Source organism: Schistocerca serialis, chromosome 3 (assembly GCF_023864345.2).
Source record: "Schistocerca serialis cubense isolate TAMUIC-IGC-003099 chromosome 3, iqSchSeri2.2, whole genome shotgun sequence".
Taxonomy (NCBI): Eukaryota; Metazoa; Arthropoda; class Insecta; order Orthoptera; family Acrididae; genus Schistocerca; species Schistocerca serialis.
Window position 1 is genome coordinate 343,393,509 of NC_064640.1, and position 13,078 is coordinate 343,406,586.

General features: G+C 37.5%; 1 protein-coding gene across 1 annotated transcript in view; it reads right to left on the reverse strand.

The window, feature by feature from the left end:
- The window catches only part of LOC126470152 (sorting nexin-7-like), a 144,413-nt gene extending 131,796 nt beyond the window's left edge, over nt 1–12,617 (reverse strand). Inside the window, exons 1-3 of the mRNA XM_050097770.1 lie at nt 12,353–12,617; nt 12,090–12,245; nt 11,907–12,017 (exon numbers count right to left, since the gene is read on the reverse strand). Of these exons, the coding sequence (XP_049953727.1) occupies nt 11,907–12,017; nt 12,090–12,245; nt 12,353–12,481 (396 nt within the window). The 5' untranslated portion in view covers nt 12,482–12,617. The remainder of the gene's footprint in view (nt 1–11,906; nt 12,018–12,089; nt 12,246–12,352) is intronic.
- Nucleotides 12,618–13,078: the final 461 nt, after the last annotated feature.

Here is a 13,078-nt window from a genome sequence, read left to right on the forward strand (position 1 = left end):
AATAAATTGAGATCATATCTCCTTGACAACTCCTTCTATACCATAGATGAATTCTTGAATAGAAATAGATAAATCTATAAATATAGTATATGCATTTTGTGCCATTTAAGGGAATGGGGTAAATAGTAGAAATATTAATCTTTAACTCTGTGTGTGTGTGTGTGTGTGTGTGTGTGTGTGTGTGTGTGTGTGTGTGTGTGAGTGAGAGAGAGAGAGAGAGAGAGAGAGAGAGAGAGAGAGAGAGAGAGAGAGAGAAAAAAATCTTGTTTCATATGTGCATTTCTTGTGCACTTGACATGTTCCACCTCATAACAGCTACCGTACTGTGCAACTGATCAATGGAACATGCAACCAACTAAGAAACATTCTGCATTGCCAGTGATTCATAACACACACTGTGGAGCGTCAGTGTAACTTTGTTAAATATCATGTAGTTGCTTCTTGTGATCTACGGGGGTAGGTAGAAATCACCTGCTTATCTTCAGAAGAAAGGATCAGTTTATAGCACACATTCTGAGACACCAACAGATCACCAATTTAGTACTGGAGGAAAGTGCGAGGGGCAAACATTGTAGAGGGAGATGAAGAGATGAGTACATTAAGCAGATTCGGAAGGATATAAGTTGCAGTAGTTATTTGCAGATGATGAGGCTTGTACAGGATACAGTAGCATGGTGAACTGCATCAACCAGTCTTTAGACTGAAGATCACATCAACATCTCCAGCTCGCATACCTATGAAGAAGGGAAGTGCACGATCGCAATCTGGCAACCTAACTTGCCTTGCACTTTTATTCCACACATGCCACCCCCCTCCAACCAGTTACACCCCCAGAACACAATTTATCCCTTAATATAGCTCTACTGCATATAGATGTGTTACCCATACATAATATTCATTTTTAAGCCAATACATTAAAGATAAACAATTTTTAATGATATGTGATTTTTCCAACCTCTGTGATGTGGAAACTATTAGCCCTAGAGAAAAAATGAATAGCAGCCTTTTGGCAGGAAATTCAGGAAATTGAATGCAATTTTATTCTGTACTGGGAAACATTTTCACTAGAAGTCATGCTTTCAAATTATTAAAAAAACATGAAATGGGATTTTTAAATACCCCCACCCCGGAAAAACACACACACACACACACACACACACACACACACACACACACACCTTTCTATGTGGACACAAGAAGCTGTGTCTACTTCACTCAGCATTTCAGTAACTTCTTTGAACTGCTAAATACCATACCAAAATACCCAATGCAGGGCAAAAACATGCCTCTTACCAAAAGAAAGATATGTAATAGCTTCTCCGAAAACTGCCCTGTCACACACTTGTGCACAATATACAAATTGTTCACATCCTGTACAGGCAAAATTATGTATACACAAATGCTGCAAATTAAGGTACTGGCAGAATAATAAACTGACTGAAGAAACCTCAAGATAGCAAAGAACAGCTCATCACAGATTGTCATACTAATTTAGCAAATAAAGAACTTAACGTGTTTAGGATCTGCAATTTTTAAAAAGAAGGATTTAGTCCTGTTTCGCATACATGGCTTACTAAAATCCAGTAGATTTATAAGATAAACCGTTCAATCACCAACATACTTATTTGAAAATAACATTATGGAATTGTCAAAAATAACCCAGCAAAAGTTATGGCAGCAATATGTGTTAATGAAAGTCTTCTGTCCATACTACCGTTACGATACTCTAAACAGAAGAAAATAAAAATTTCTACATTTACTGGAACCTCAGCATAAAAACCGATAAGGCATCCTGATGCAAGCAACCAATAAAATGTGCCAACTTGCTTTATATACCTTGCTGTATACAACACACAGCATTTGCAAATTGCCTGCAATGAGAAGATGAAAAGAAACAGGGATCTCGCAGGTGAAAGAAAAGCCATGTGGGAACAATAATACAAGTTGTAATATTGGACTCTGGCACTATCCCAAGGCAAACTAAAGAGTCTACATCACCTAGAACTTGTTATTTAATGTGTTGACTACCACAGGAATAGAGATGCATGTTTCATCACCAGTCCAGGGTAGCTCCTGAGATAAGGCATGAGGCTCTGCTGTGGCCGTCTGTGTCAGTCGACATGTTATACTGTCATTGTATCAATACTGTGTAAAAATGAGTAGCTAATAACAGCAGCAAATGCATTCAGAATGAAATACCACATAAAAAGTTTGGTTCCAGTGAACAACACAAGCCACAAATGCAGTCATGTGTTACATAACTGGCATCTGATATTTTGTTTGTATGTTTCAGTTGTTATGTCATTTGTGTGTTTTTACAACATGCCATTAATTACTTTGCGTGGTAGATTACATTGTGTTGGATACTAGAGCTGTGCAGATCCACTGGCAATGTGCAGATCCACTGGCAATAGCATGTGCATAGAAGATTGTAATACTGCCATTCTCTCTCTCTCTCTCTCTCTCTCTCTCTCTCTCTCTCTCTCTCTCTCTCTCGTGGTCATGACAGATGATCTGTAGTGTAATCTGAGGTTTAGGTTTAGGTTTAGGTTTCTCTCTCTCTCTCTCTCTCTCTCTCTCTCTCTCTCTCTCTCGTGGTCATGACAGATGATCTGAAGTGTAATCTGAGGTTTAGGTTTGGTTGTGAGTTGAAGCCAACAAACGTGTTTATGTAAAAATCCAATTATTTATCGAGACAGTAATGAGACTGAGCTGCAGCATTGTCTAAGGCTTAGGTTAGATTGTAAGGTGACAGTTGAGAGTTCGCAAACCAAATAAAGTGCCATGACAGTCTGTTTATATTTCACGTATCCTCATCTTTTCAATACCATTTCGGCATGATCTTCCATCCTGGTCGTGTGTGAATGTTGAAGTGACAAGAGTAAATGAAGAAAATTTGTAAATACTTTAAAAATGTCTGTTTTGTAAACATAACTAACTTAGGTACAAGATTTCACACTGTTCATGGTCTCCATCTGAATCAACTCGGAAAGAAGTATGTGAGTAATGAAATCATAAAACTAGCCAATGAATTAGGCATAGCAAAAATCGAGAGCTCTAAGTCAATACCACTTCGATTTAAGGAAAACTCTTTTTTAGAGGTAGCAAAGAAGGGCCGAGACCAACAGCTTTGCCCAGATTCACACTGGATGACCAGATTAAAGATAAGAATAATATAATAAATGTCAGTAACACTAGAGAGAAATATAGCAGTAATGATGAATGCCCCATTAACAAAAACCACTCACCAACTTTGTCTTTCAAGATAGGTTATCTCAATATTGAAAGTATAAGTGGAAAACACACAATTTTAAACGAATTTGCAAATGAGAACTTATTTGATGCATTATGCTTAAGTGAGCACTGGTGTAAAGGAAATGAAATATCTTTTCATGTACTAGATGATTTACACTCAGCAAACAGTTTTAGCCGAGAGCAAGATATTCATGGGGGTGTATCAATTTACATTAAGAAGGGATTAATAAATTGTAGTAATGAGCTAGATCTAGGATTTTTGTGCAGTGAGATACATTTTGAAGCCACAGGCATATATCTGGATCATTTAAAAATTGCTATTGTATCTCTTTATAATATTTTTAGAAAAACTTGAGACTTTACTAAATTTCTTTCTTAGTCCTCAGTGGAAGAAATATAGTATTGTGATTGGTGGTGGCATCAATGCCGCATTTGATGTAAACAAAGATGTGCAAACTGTAAATGAATTTAAAATCCTGTTACGACAATTCAACTTCATTTTTACGAACTGCAAACCCACAAGACAGTCCGCTTGTCTCGACAACATACTTACAAATGTCAATAGAGAGTTACTGTCTTCAGATGTAGCTGTCTTCGATTTCTTGGACCACGAGTCAGTTTGGGTAAAAATAGGTACAGATAGGCATAACATGGAGTATAAGGAGTTTAAAGAGCCTAAAATAGTCATCACAAGACCAATAACGCAAGAAAAATTGTCTAATTTCATGGTCTCACTCAGTAATTATGATTGGTCACATCTGTTTAACAATAATGCTCAGGGCTCTGCCAATACATTGTTTGATAGATTTTTTCATTATTTCTTAAATATATTCGAGACCAACTGTCCTCAATACAAATGTAAAGTTAACCCTAAAAGTAACAGTAATAGACATAGGGATAAGAGTCCATGGTATACCGCTGAACTAGCCAATATGAAAAGAAGGCTGTTGTTGTATAGAGATTCTTACAGACTTCAGAAAACTGATATGGCTAAACAAAGGTACTCAAGAGCACAAAAGGAATATAAGTATGCTTTAAATGAGGCCAAAAAACAACATAACCTAGTCAGCATTGAGTCATCAAAAAATAAATGCAGAAAAGCATGGACTATAATAAATTCAGTGGCCAAAAGCAAGCAGAAAGTTGAGGTAGTGACTTCAGCAGACGAATTTAATAACTATTGTATAAAATCTGTTAACCAAATTAGGGAAAGCATTGTGAGGCCACAAGAGACTGTTGCTGATCTCATTAAATACCATAATGTAGACTACACCCTGAACGATAAATTCCTTTTAAAAGAGGTCACACCAGATGTACGAAAATAACTTTAGACCCTCTGATAGTGAAGATATATATATGGTATTTCTTGTAATATGTTAAAAAAGATAATTGGCTACATAGTATATCCTTTTACTAAATGTATAAATAGATGTCTAATTGAAGGAGTATTCCCCGAAGTATTAAAATTATCTAGGGTAGTGCCAATTTACAAGAAAGGAGACAAAAATTGCCCATCTAGCTATCGCCCAATATCCCTGACACCTATTTTATCTAAAGTTTTGGAATCCATCATCAACTCCCAGTTGTGTGATAATCTGACATGTAATAACATTATTACTGCGGTACAATTTGGCTTTAGGAAGGGCAAATCCACAGTCCATGCCATTGACTCCCTGATTAAAAAAGCGCTTAATGCTTATGAAGGAAAAAAATTTTGCTCAGGCTACCTTTTGTGATCTTAGCAAAGCCTTCGATTCTGTGGAGCATATTTCACTCCTCAACAAACTAGTTTATTACGGAATCAAAACAGTGAAGTTTACAACATTTTTGAATCTTTCCTCAGCAACCATAGACAAATTGTTTGTATTGGTAAACAGAGATCACAGCTAGCTGAAGTTAAGTGCGGTGTGCCACAAGGCTCAGTATTAGGACCTCTGCCATTAATCCTAATGACAAACGATCTACCATCCTACATAAATACTCATTCCATTCTCTATGCAGATGATACCACTTTTTTCAATATCAGCTCAGACATTGATATGCTCCAAACTGTGGCAAACGACAATATCACAGGCATCAGTCTGGTTCCGAGCTAATGGGTTCCTGCTTAATGAGAGTAAAACTCAAAAGATTGTATTTAATTTGAGAGATCCGCCAGCAGAAGACTTCAAGAATAGTGTTAAGTTCTTAGGTATTGTTATAGATACTAAACTGACTTGGGAGCCACATATTAAATACATTAGTTCAAGGCTGTCTAGAGTGGTGTATTTGTTAAAGAATTTAATAAACCATGTACCTGCGGCCTATTTAAGATCAGCCTACTTTGCTTTTTTTTCAAAGTATTATATCTTATGGGCTTTTAATAAGGGGCAATAGCTCACACCTTCAGGACATTTTGGTACTTCAGAAGAAAGTAATTCGAATTATCACAAACAGTGATAAACTGGCCCACTGCAAACCACTGTTTGTCAACTTAAAAATATTAACTGGTATATTTACACTGCCCTACTGCATATAAAGAGCAACTTATCAGAATACCAGCATAGAAGAGATGTACACTCTCATGGAACCAGAAATAGTAGCAATCTTGACATACCTTACTACAGATTATCCAAGTCATTGAACAGCTACGAAGTGGTGGGTATGAAGATGTTTAATAATTTGCCACTAGAATGGGTAGAAGCTCCATTTGATTTATTTAAAGACAAATTGTTCAGTTGGTTAGCTGCAAATCCATACTACTCACTTCAGGAATTTTACGACTGTAAAATATCATAGTGGTACCGATTTGGAGTGTGCAGCATAATTTCTTTAACTGAATCAGTTATGATGCAATGCTTTCATATTATTTCATTTTAAATATTGTATTTTATGTAAAACCTATACCACATATTGATCTTTAACCCATGTATATATATGCTGTATAACTTGTATATATGTAACTTTACTTTGTCAATTGCTGTAATAGCTAAACGACAATAAAATTTCATTCATTCATTCATTCATTCATTCATTCATTCATTCATTACACCATTGTTACAATTACATCCCTGGTTAAAACCTTTTTTTCACTGTGCCTTTATATTTTCCAGTCTTTAAGAAGTTTCAAGGTGTTAATAACATCTCCACCCAAAATCCCCTATTCCCAAGGTGGTCCAATTAGTTTTTCAGCTTTTGCTTTACTAATGTTTTCATACTGCTAGTGAGACCATCATTTATTAATTTCTTGAGGCTTTTTTTCTCTGCCATGTTCATTACATCATCAGTCTTTCAGTGCAGTATTACCTTGTTTACTAATCCCAAATATACCTAGATGAAATAACTGCCCACAACCAGCTTGTGAAAATTTTCGATTGCGTTCTTAGTTTCTGTTTCACCTGCAGAAAAAACTCTACGTTGTTATGAAATCAAATATACAACATAAAATGTTTATTTCATGAATGTTGTTAATGTATGTAACAGGATCAGTTGTTGTTGTTGTTGTGGTCTTCAGTCCTGAGACTAGTTTGATGCAGCTCTCCATGCTACTCTATCCTGTGCAAGCTTTTTCATCTCCCAGTACCTACTGCAACCTACATCCTTCTGAATCTGCTTAGTGTATTCATCTCTTGGTCTCCCTCTACGATTTTTACCCTCCACGCTGCCTTCCAATACTAAATTGGTGATCCCTTGATGCCTCAGAACATGTCCCACCAACCGATCCCTTCTTCTGGTCAAGTTGTGCCACAAACTTCTCTTCTCCCCAATCCTATTCAATACTTCCTCATTAGTTATGTGATCTACCCATCTAATCTTCAGCATTCTTCTGTAGCACCACATTTCGAAAGCTTCTGTTCTCTTCTTGTCCAAACTATTTATCGTCCATGTTTCACTTCCATACATGGCTACACTCCATACAAATACTTTCAGAAATGACTTCCTGACAGTTAAATCAATACTGGATGTTAACAAATTTCTCTTCTTCAGAAACGCTTTCCTTGCCATTGCCAGCCTACATTTTATATCCTCTCTACTTCGACCATCATCAGTTATTTTGCTCCCCAAATAGCAAAACTCCTTTACTACTTTAAGTGCCTCATTTCCTAATCTAATTCCCTCAGCATCACCCGACTTAATTAGACTACATTCCATTATCCTTGTTTTGCTTTTGTTGATGTTCATCTTATATCCTCCTTTCAAGACACTGTCCATTCCATTCAACTGCTCTTCCAAGTCCTTTGCTGTCTCTGACAGAATTACAATGTCATCGGCGAACCTCAAAGTTTTTATTTCTTCTCCATGAATTTTAATACCTACTCCGAATTTTTCTTTTGTTTCCTTTACTGCTTGCTCAATATACATATTGAACAACATCGGGGAGAGGCTACAACCCTGTCTTACTCCCTTCCCAACCACTGCTTCCCTTTCATGTCCCTCGACTCTTATAACTGCCATCTGGTTTCTGTACAAATTGTAAATAGCCTTTCGCTCCCTGTATTTTACCCCTGCCACCTTTAGAATTTTAAAGAGAGTATTCCAGTCAACATTGTCAAAAGCTTTCTCTAAGTCTACAAATGCTAGAAATGTAGGTTTGCCTTTCCTTAATCTTTCTTCTAAGATAAGTCATAAGGTCAGTATTGCCTCACGTGTTCCAGTGTTTTTACGGAATCCAAACTGATCTTCCCCGAGGTTGGCTTCTACTAGTTTTTCCATTCGTCTGTAAAGAATTCGTGTTAGTATTTTGCAGCTGTGACTTATTAAGCTGATAGTTCGGTAATTTTCACATCTGTCAACACCTGCTTTCTTTGGGATTGGAATTATTATATTCTTCTTGAAGTCTGAGGGTATTTCGCCTGTTTCATACATCTTGCTCACCAGATGGTAGAGTTTTGTCAGGACTGGCTCTCCCACTGCCGTCAGTAGTTCCAATGGAATATTGTCTACTCCGGGGGCCTTGTTTCGACTCAGGTCTTTCAGTGCTCTGTCAAACTCTTCACGCAGTATCATATCTCCCATTTCATCTTCATCTACATCCTCTTCCTTTTCCATAATATTGTCCTCAAGTACATCGCCCTTGTATAGACCCTCTATATACTCCTTCCACCTTTCTGCTTTCCCTTCTTTGCTTAGAACTGGGTTTCCATCTGAGCTCTTGATATTCATACAAGACGTTCTCTTATCTCCAAAGGTCTCTTTAATTTTCCTGTAGGCGGTATCTATCTTACCCCTAGTGAGATAGGCCTCTACATCCTTACATTTCTCCTCTAGCCATCCCTGCTTAGCCATTTTGCACTTCCTGTCGATCTCATTTTTGAGACGTTTGTATTCCTTTTTGCCTGTTTCACTTACTGCATTTTTATATTTTCTCCTTTCATCAATTAAATTCAATATTTCTTCTGTTACCCAAGGATTTCTACTAGGCCTCGTCTTTTTACCTACTTGATCCTCTGCTGCCTTCACTATTTCATCCCTCAAAGCTACCCATTCTTCTTCTACTGTATTTATTTCCCCCATTCCTGTCAATTGTTCCCTTATGCTCTCCCTGAATCTCTGATCAGTTATTGAAAGTAAATTGTCTGAGAACAGTTTCAGTAATAGTTACCAACCACAATATAATATTACACTGCAGTTACTGACAAATTATTCTCAAACAAAAGAACTTTATTGTTTCTTTAGAAAACCACAAAACATTATATTTGCAGCTGATGGAGAGTGTAATAATACAATGAAATGTTACTGGGGATTCAAATCACACAGTCTGGTACTGTTCACAACACTACCAGCAGCCTTACAGGATTGACAACATTCTTTCTCTGCAGAGTATGAGATATGGAGTATGTCCATATACTATCTCCAAAACTTTCATTCTTGCAAAAAAGATGTATACATGAACAAATGTGGAGGCAAAGTGCTTTACTTCCTTACACACACCTCCACATCACTCGAGAATCATGAGGGAGTGGTTTTCCTGCAGAACAGTGTGGCATGATAGACTATACTCCACATGCTAGCCACATTATGGCAGCCATCACAGATGCCAGTAGTAGTCTACAGTCTACGGCAATGAATGACAGTACAGTTTTAAAGTTCATTTACGTACTTAAAGAACAAGCGCTTTATTCGTGAGCCATGAGACCATGCCACAGTACAGCGTTACTGAGTACATGGTATGAAGGTGGCAAAAAAACAGTATTCAGTTTAGAACAGTGAAGTAGTCAACACATCACGAATTTTTTTTATGTGGAGCAATTGAAAAACTGAAGCTGCCTACCATCAAGCTATTTTATTTTCAACGTTTGTTGCCATAATATTACCAATTCTATAAAATAGATCAATGTAATTCATCCTGCATTAGAGTATGCTTTCATCTTGAGTTAAATATAATTAATAATATATGATGAAGAGTGTGTGTAAACTACTACAGCTGTGGTCCAGGGTTCATAAGCAAGCTTGGGTGAGGCTCTGTCCATACCTTTTTACCAACATGCAAGCCAACTGCATCAAGCTCTAGTCATTTTGTTTGGTTCCCAAATGACTATTCCATATGGGTGGTTCCAAATAATTTCTCTTGCATACCACATACAGCTGCAGGACAATTATGAAACATGTGGCACTAACAGCTTGCTGCAATATTACAGGTGGCAGGTCAAAATCCTTAGTGCTGATACAGATGCAACATTAGACCATGTGCAGTGCAACCATACATAACTAAACAGCAGCATTTGAAACCAATACAATACCAATCAACACTGTAGTCACCAGCAAAGCATATTAGTGTGCTAGCACAGGACAGGATATCAATTTCACACCTTAGATCTCTATGGACAGACAAGGATTTGAAACCTAATCCTCTTCAATGTGAATCTGTTGTCTTAACTGCTACACTGTCACTTAATACATGCAGCGGAGGCAGCAGAATGTCTGCAGTGTCGTTTGGATATTCTACAGCAACATACTTCTCTGCAATTCACAGTTAATTCTCTATTGTTCCACACTAACAGCACACAGGGAAGAACAAACACTTAAATCATTCTGAGGAAGCTGTAATGTATTTTATTACAATAACTCCTCCTGTCAGCAGGCACTATTTCCTCATTTGGAGGGGAAAGTTGTTGATTGAAATATTGTGAAAAGATCTCACTGCAATGAAAAATACCTTTGTTTTAATGACTGTCAACCAAAACTCATTTATATCTGACATCCCCCCCCCCCCTTGTGATAATGCATAATGAGCTGCCCTCCTTTGACTTTTTCTGTGTCTTCCATCAATCCTATCTGGTAAAGATCCCATACAGCACAGCAATGCTCTAGCAGAGGTTGAACAAGCTTAGTGTAGGCAGTCCCTTTAGCAGACCTGTTGCATCTTCTAAGTGTTTCACCAATAAATCAGTCTTCAGCTAGCTTTCCCCACAACATTAGCTATGTGAGAGTTCCAATTCAAGTTATTTGTACACTGGTTCTCTAAATTTATGCACTAGGTTTTCAAGAGGACATCACTGACCAACTGAATCAAATTCCCTGAGCACCTGTGTTATACATTTGTGCAGATGTATTGACTTATCCATCCTAGAGGTGTGTGCTTAAAGTTTTTCAGTGTTCACTGCCACTCGCACTTTAAAGGACTTAACACTTTAGGCCGCCTACAAATCAAGAGTTTTGTCACACTAGACTTAAGTTTCCTTTACAGAACTTTATAAGAACCATTGAACTAAATCTGACTTTCATCCGTCTTCCCGGCTACTGATTTCATATATTCATTTAATTTTCTATCACTTCCTAGTCCTATAATCAGATTTTTGAACTACCCAAGAAGTCCTAGAATTTTACCGCTAATTTTGTAATACTATCTGCTTCTGGTTGGACATTACACTTAAATGACCCACAGCTGCCATTCATCACATCAAGTGCAAACAGCGAACAAATTTCAATGCATTGCCTTACAATCATACAGTGTGTTGACATTATCTGCTATCTGTATACACAGAGCATTAGCAGTCCTATTACACTTTCTGGCAGCAAACTCCATGTCACTTTTTTTCTGTTGAAAGTTTGCCGTCCAGTGTAACATACCAGTTTCCAACTGATAAATATCCTTTGAGTCAATCACATATTTGTGCTGATCTTGCACATCAATGTAGTATAGTGCCAAATGTCTTCCAGAAATTAAAGAAGACAATCTAGCTGTTCACCTACAGCTACTGTTTGCATGATTATCTTGTATAATTACTGCGTTCTGTTTTTCCTCAATTCTTAGAGAAAAGCTTTTCCTTTAGAAACATCATGATCTTAAGGGCACAGAATAAACTCTAGGAGTCTGCAAGAGATGGATGTTAGAAATATTGGTCTAAAATTCAGTGAACCTGTCTTCTGTTACACAATAGTAAAATGAGCACTTTTTGGTTTATTGTATATATCTAACAGCTTACATTTAGCTATTTCTCATGCCAATCAAATACTTCAGCTAAAACTGATACAAAATCTCGTTTCTGGCGTGTGCTAACACACGCTATGTTTATCGACAATAATGTGTCATAACAGCCAATTTGTTGATTATGACTGCTTTATGTGAATAAACACTACAGAGAGATTGGGGACGTGTTTCGTCTTGACAAAGGCATAACTTACCGATAACTACGGAAGTATTATCCTGTAAGCATGATTTTTACACTTACTGGAATTAGATGAGTTGGAAACGCTTCAACCAGTTTCAGACGAAGCCAAACGAAATCATTGTACCTCCTCCTAACTACGTATTCAGTTTCCTCGTACTCGGTTCGCGTCGTCTGAAAAATGTTTCTGTAAGTTATGCGCAACGTCAATGTCGCAGTTCAATACGCAATGTGTCGTTGACGTACCTTTGTTGTAATACGAAATGTTATGTATGTTTCCAGTGTGTCAAGGTGCTTCTGTGGATTATCAACTTTCACCACCAAATCCCTTGTATCAACACCAAACTCTGACAATTCCTGGTCTGGCAGCGTTGAAAAGCTCTCAACTGATGGGGAAGCAACCTGAAAGGATTATGGAAGTTACTACTACGAAATATTTAGAGGGTCATTCAAAGCTTTTCTATGTGAGGCATATTTCGGCACATTATATTGAGATAATATCATCGTACCACGGAATCATCCAATGAAGTACTGTAATTAGACATGACATCTGTATCCCTGCTACACTGCCTCTGCAACATTAAGGACTTGCATTCGGATGACACGTCCAAAACAGCCGTATCGTCTATTTCCGACATTCTCCCTCTCCTCGCAATCAACACTGAAGCTCGAACTGTCAATTCCCATAAGATTTACACTTCCAATAGAGGTCAGGGTGGTAAGTCAATAGCCTAAGAAGTCTAGAATCTTTGTTTCCACCTATGAACTTTGCTAAAGCAATGCAAAGAGTGCATGAAGGAACGCGCATTCCCGGATGAAATCTTTCCCATAGCAAGGAGAAACATTTGTTCATGGAAATCGGAATAGATGCACATTGCTACAATGTAAACTAATATCCGGTGTTATTAAGTATGTTATCGTTTTCAGCAAATTTAGTTGAAGAGGCACACTGATGTAAAACAAATAGACAAAGCACTCGCATAACATACATATTTCGTCCAAATGCAACAATGTGTATGTGCAGATGCGCAGATATCTGCGCACATAACTGTGCATGTATTAGATCGCTGAAAATGTATGTTCACACACAAGTTCCAATGTATTGCTCGACCGCCATCTACCGGCATAAAAAAGAAATTTCAATGACAAGCGACTACACCCTCGTACAGTAAGTCTATATCATCTATTCAAAAATGGAGGAAATTCTATTACGGTCTGTGTTCCTAATTTGTGTT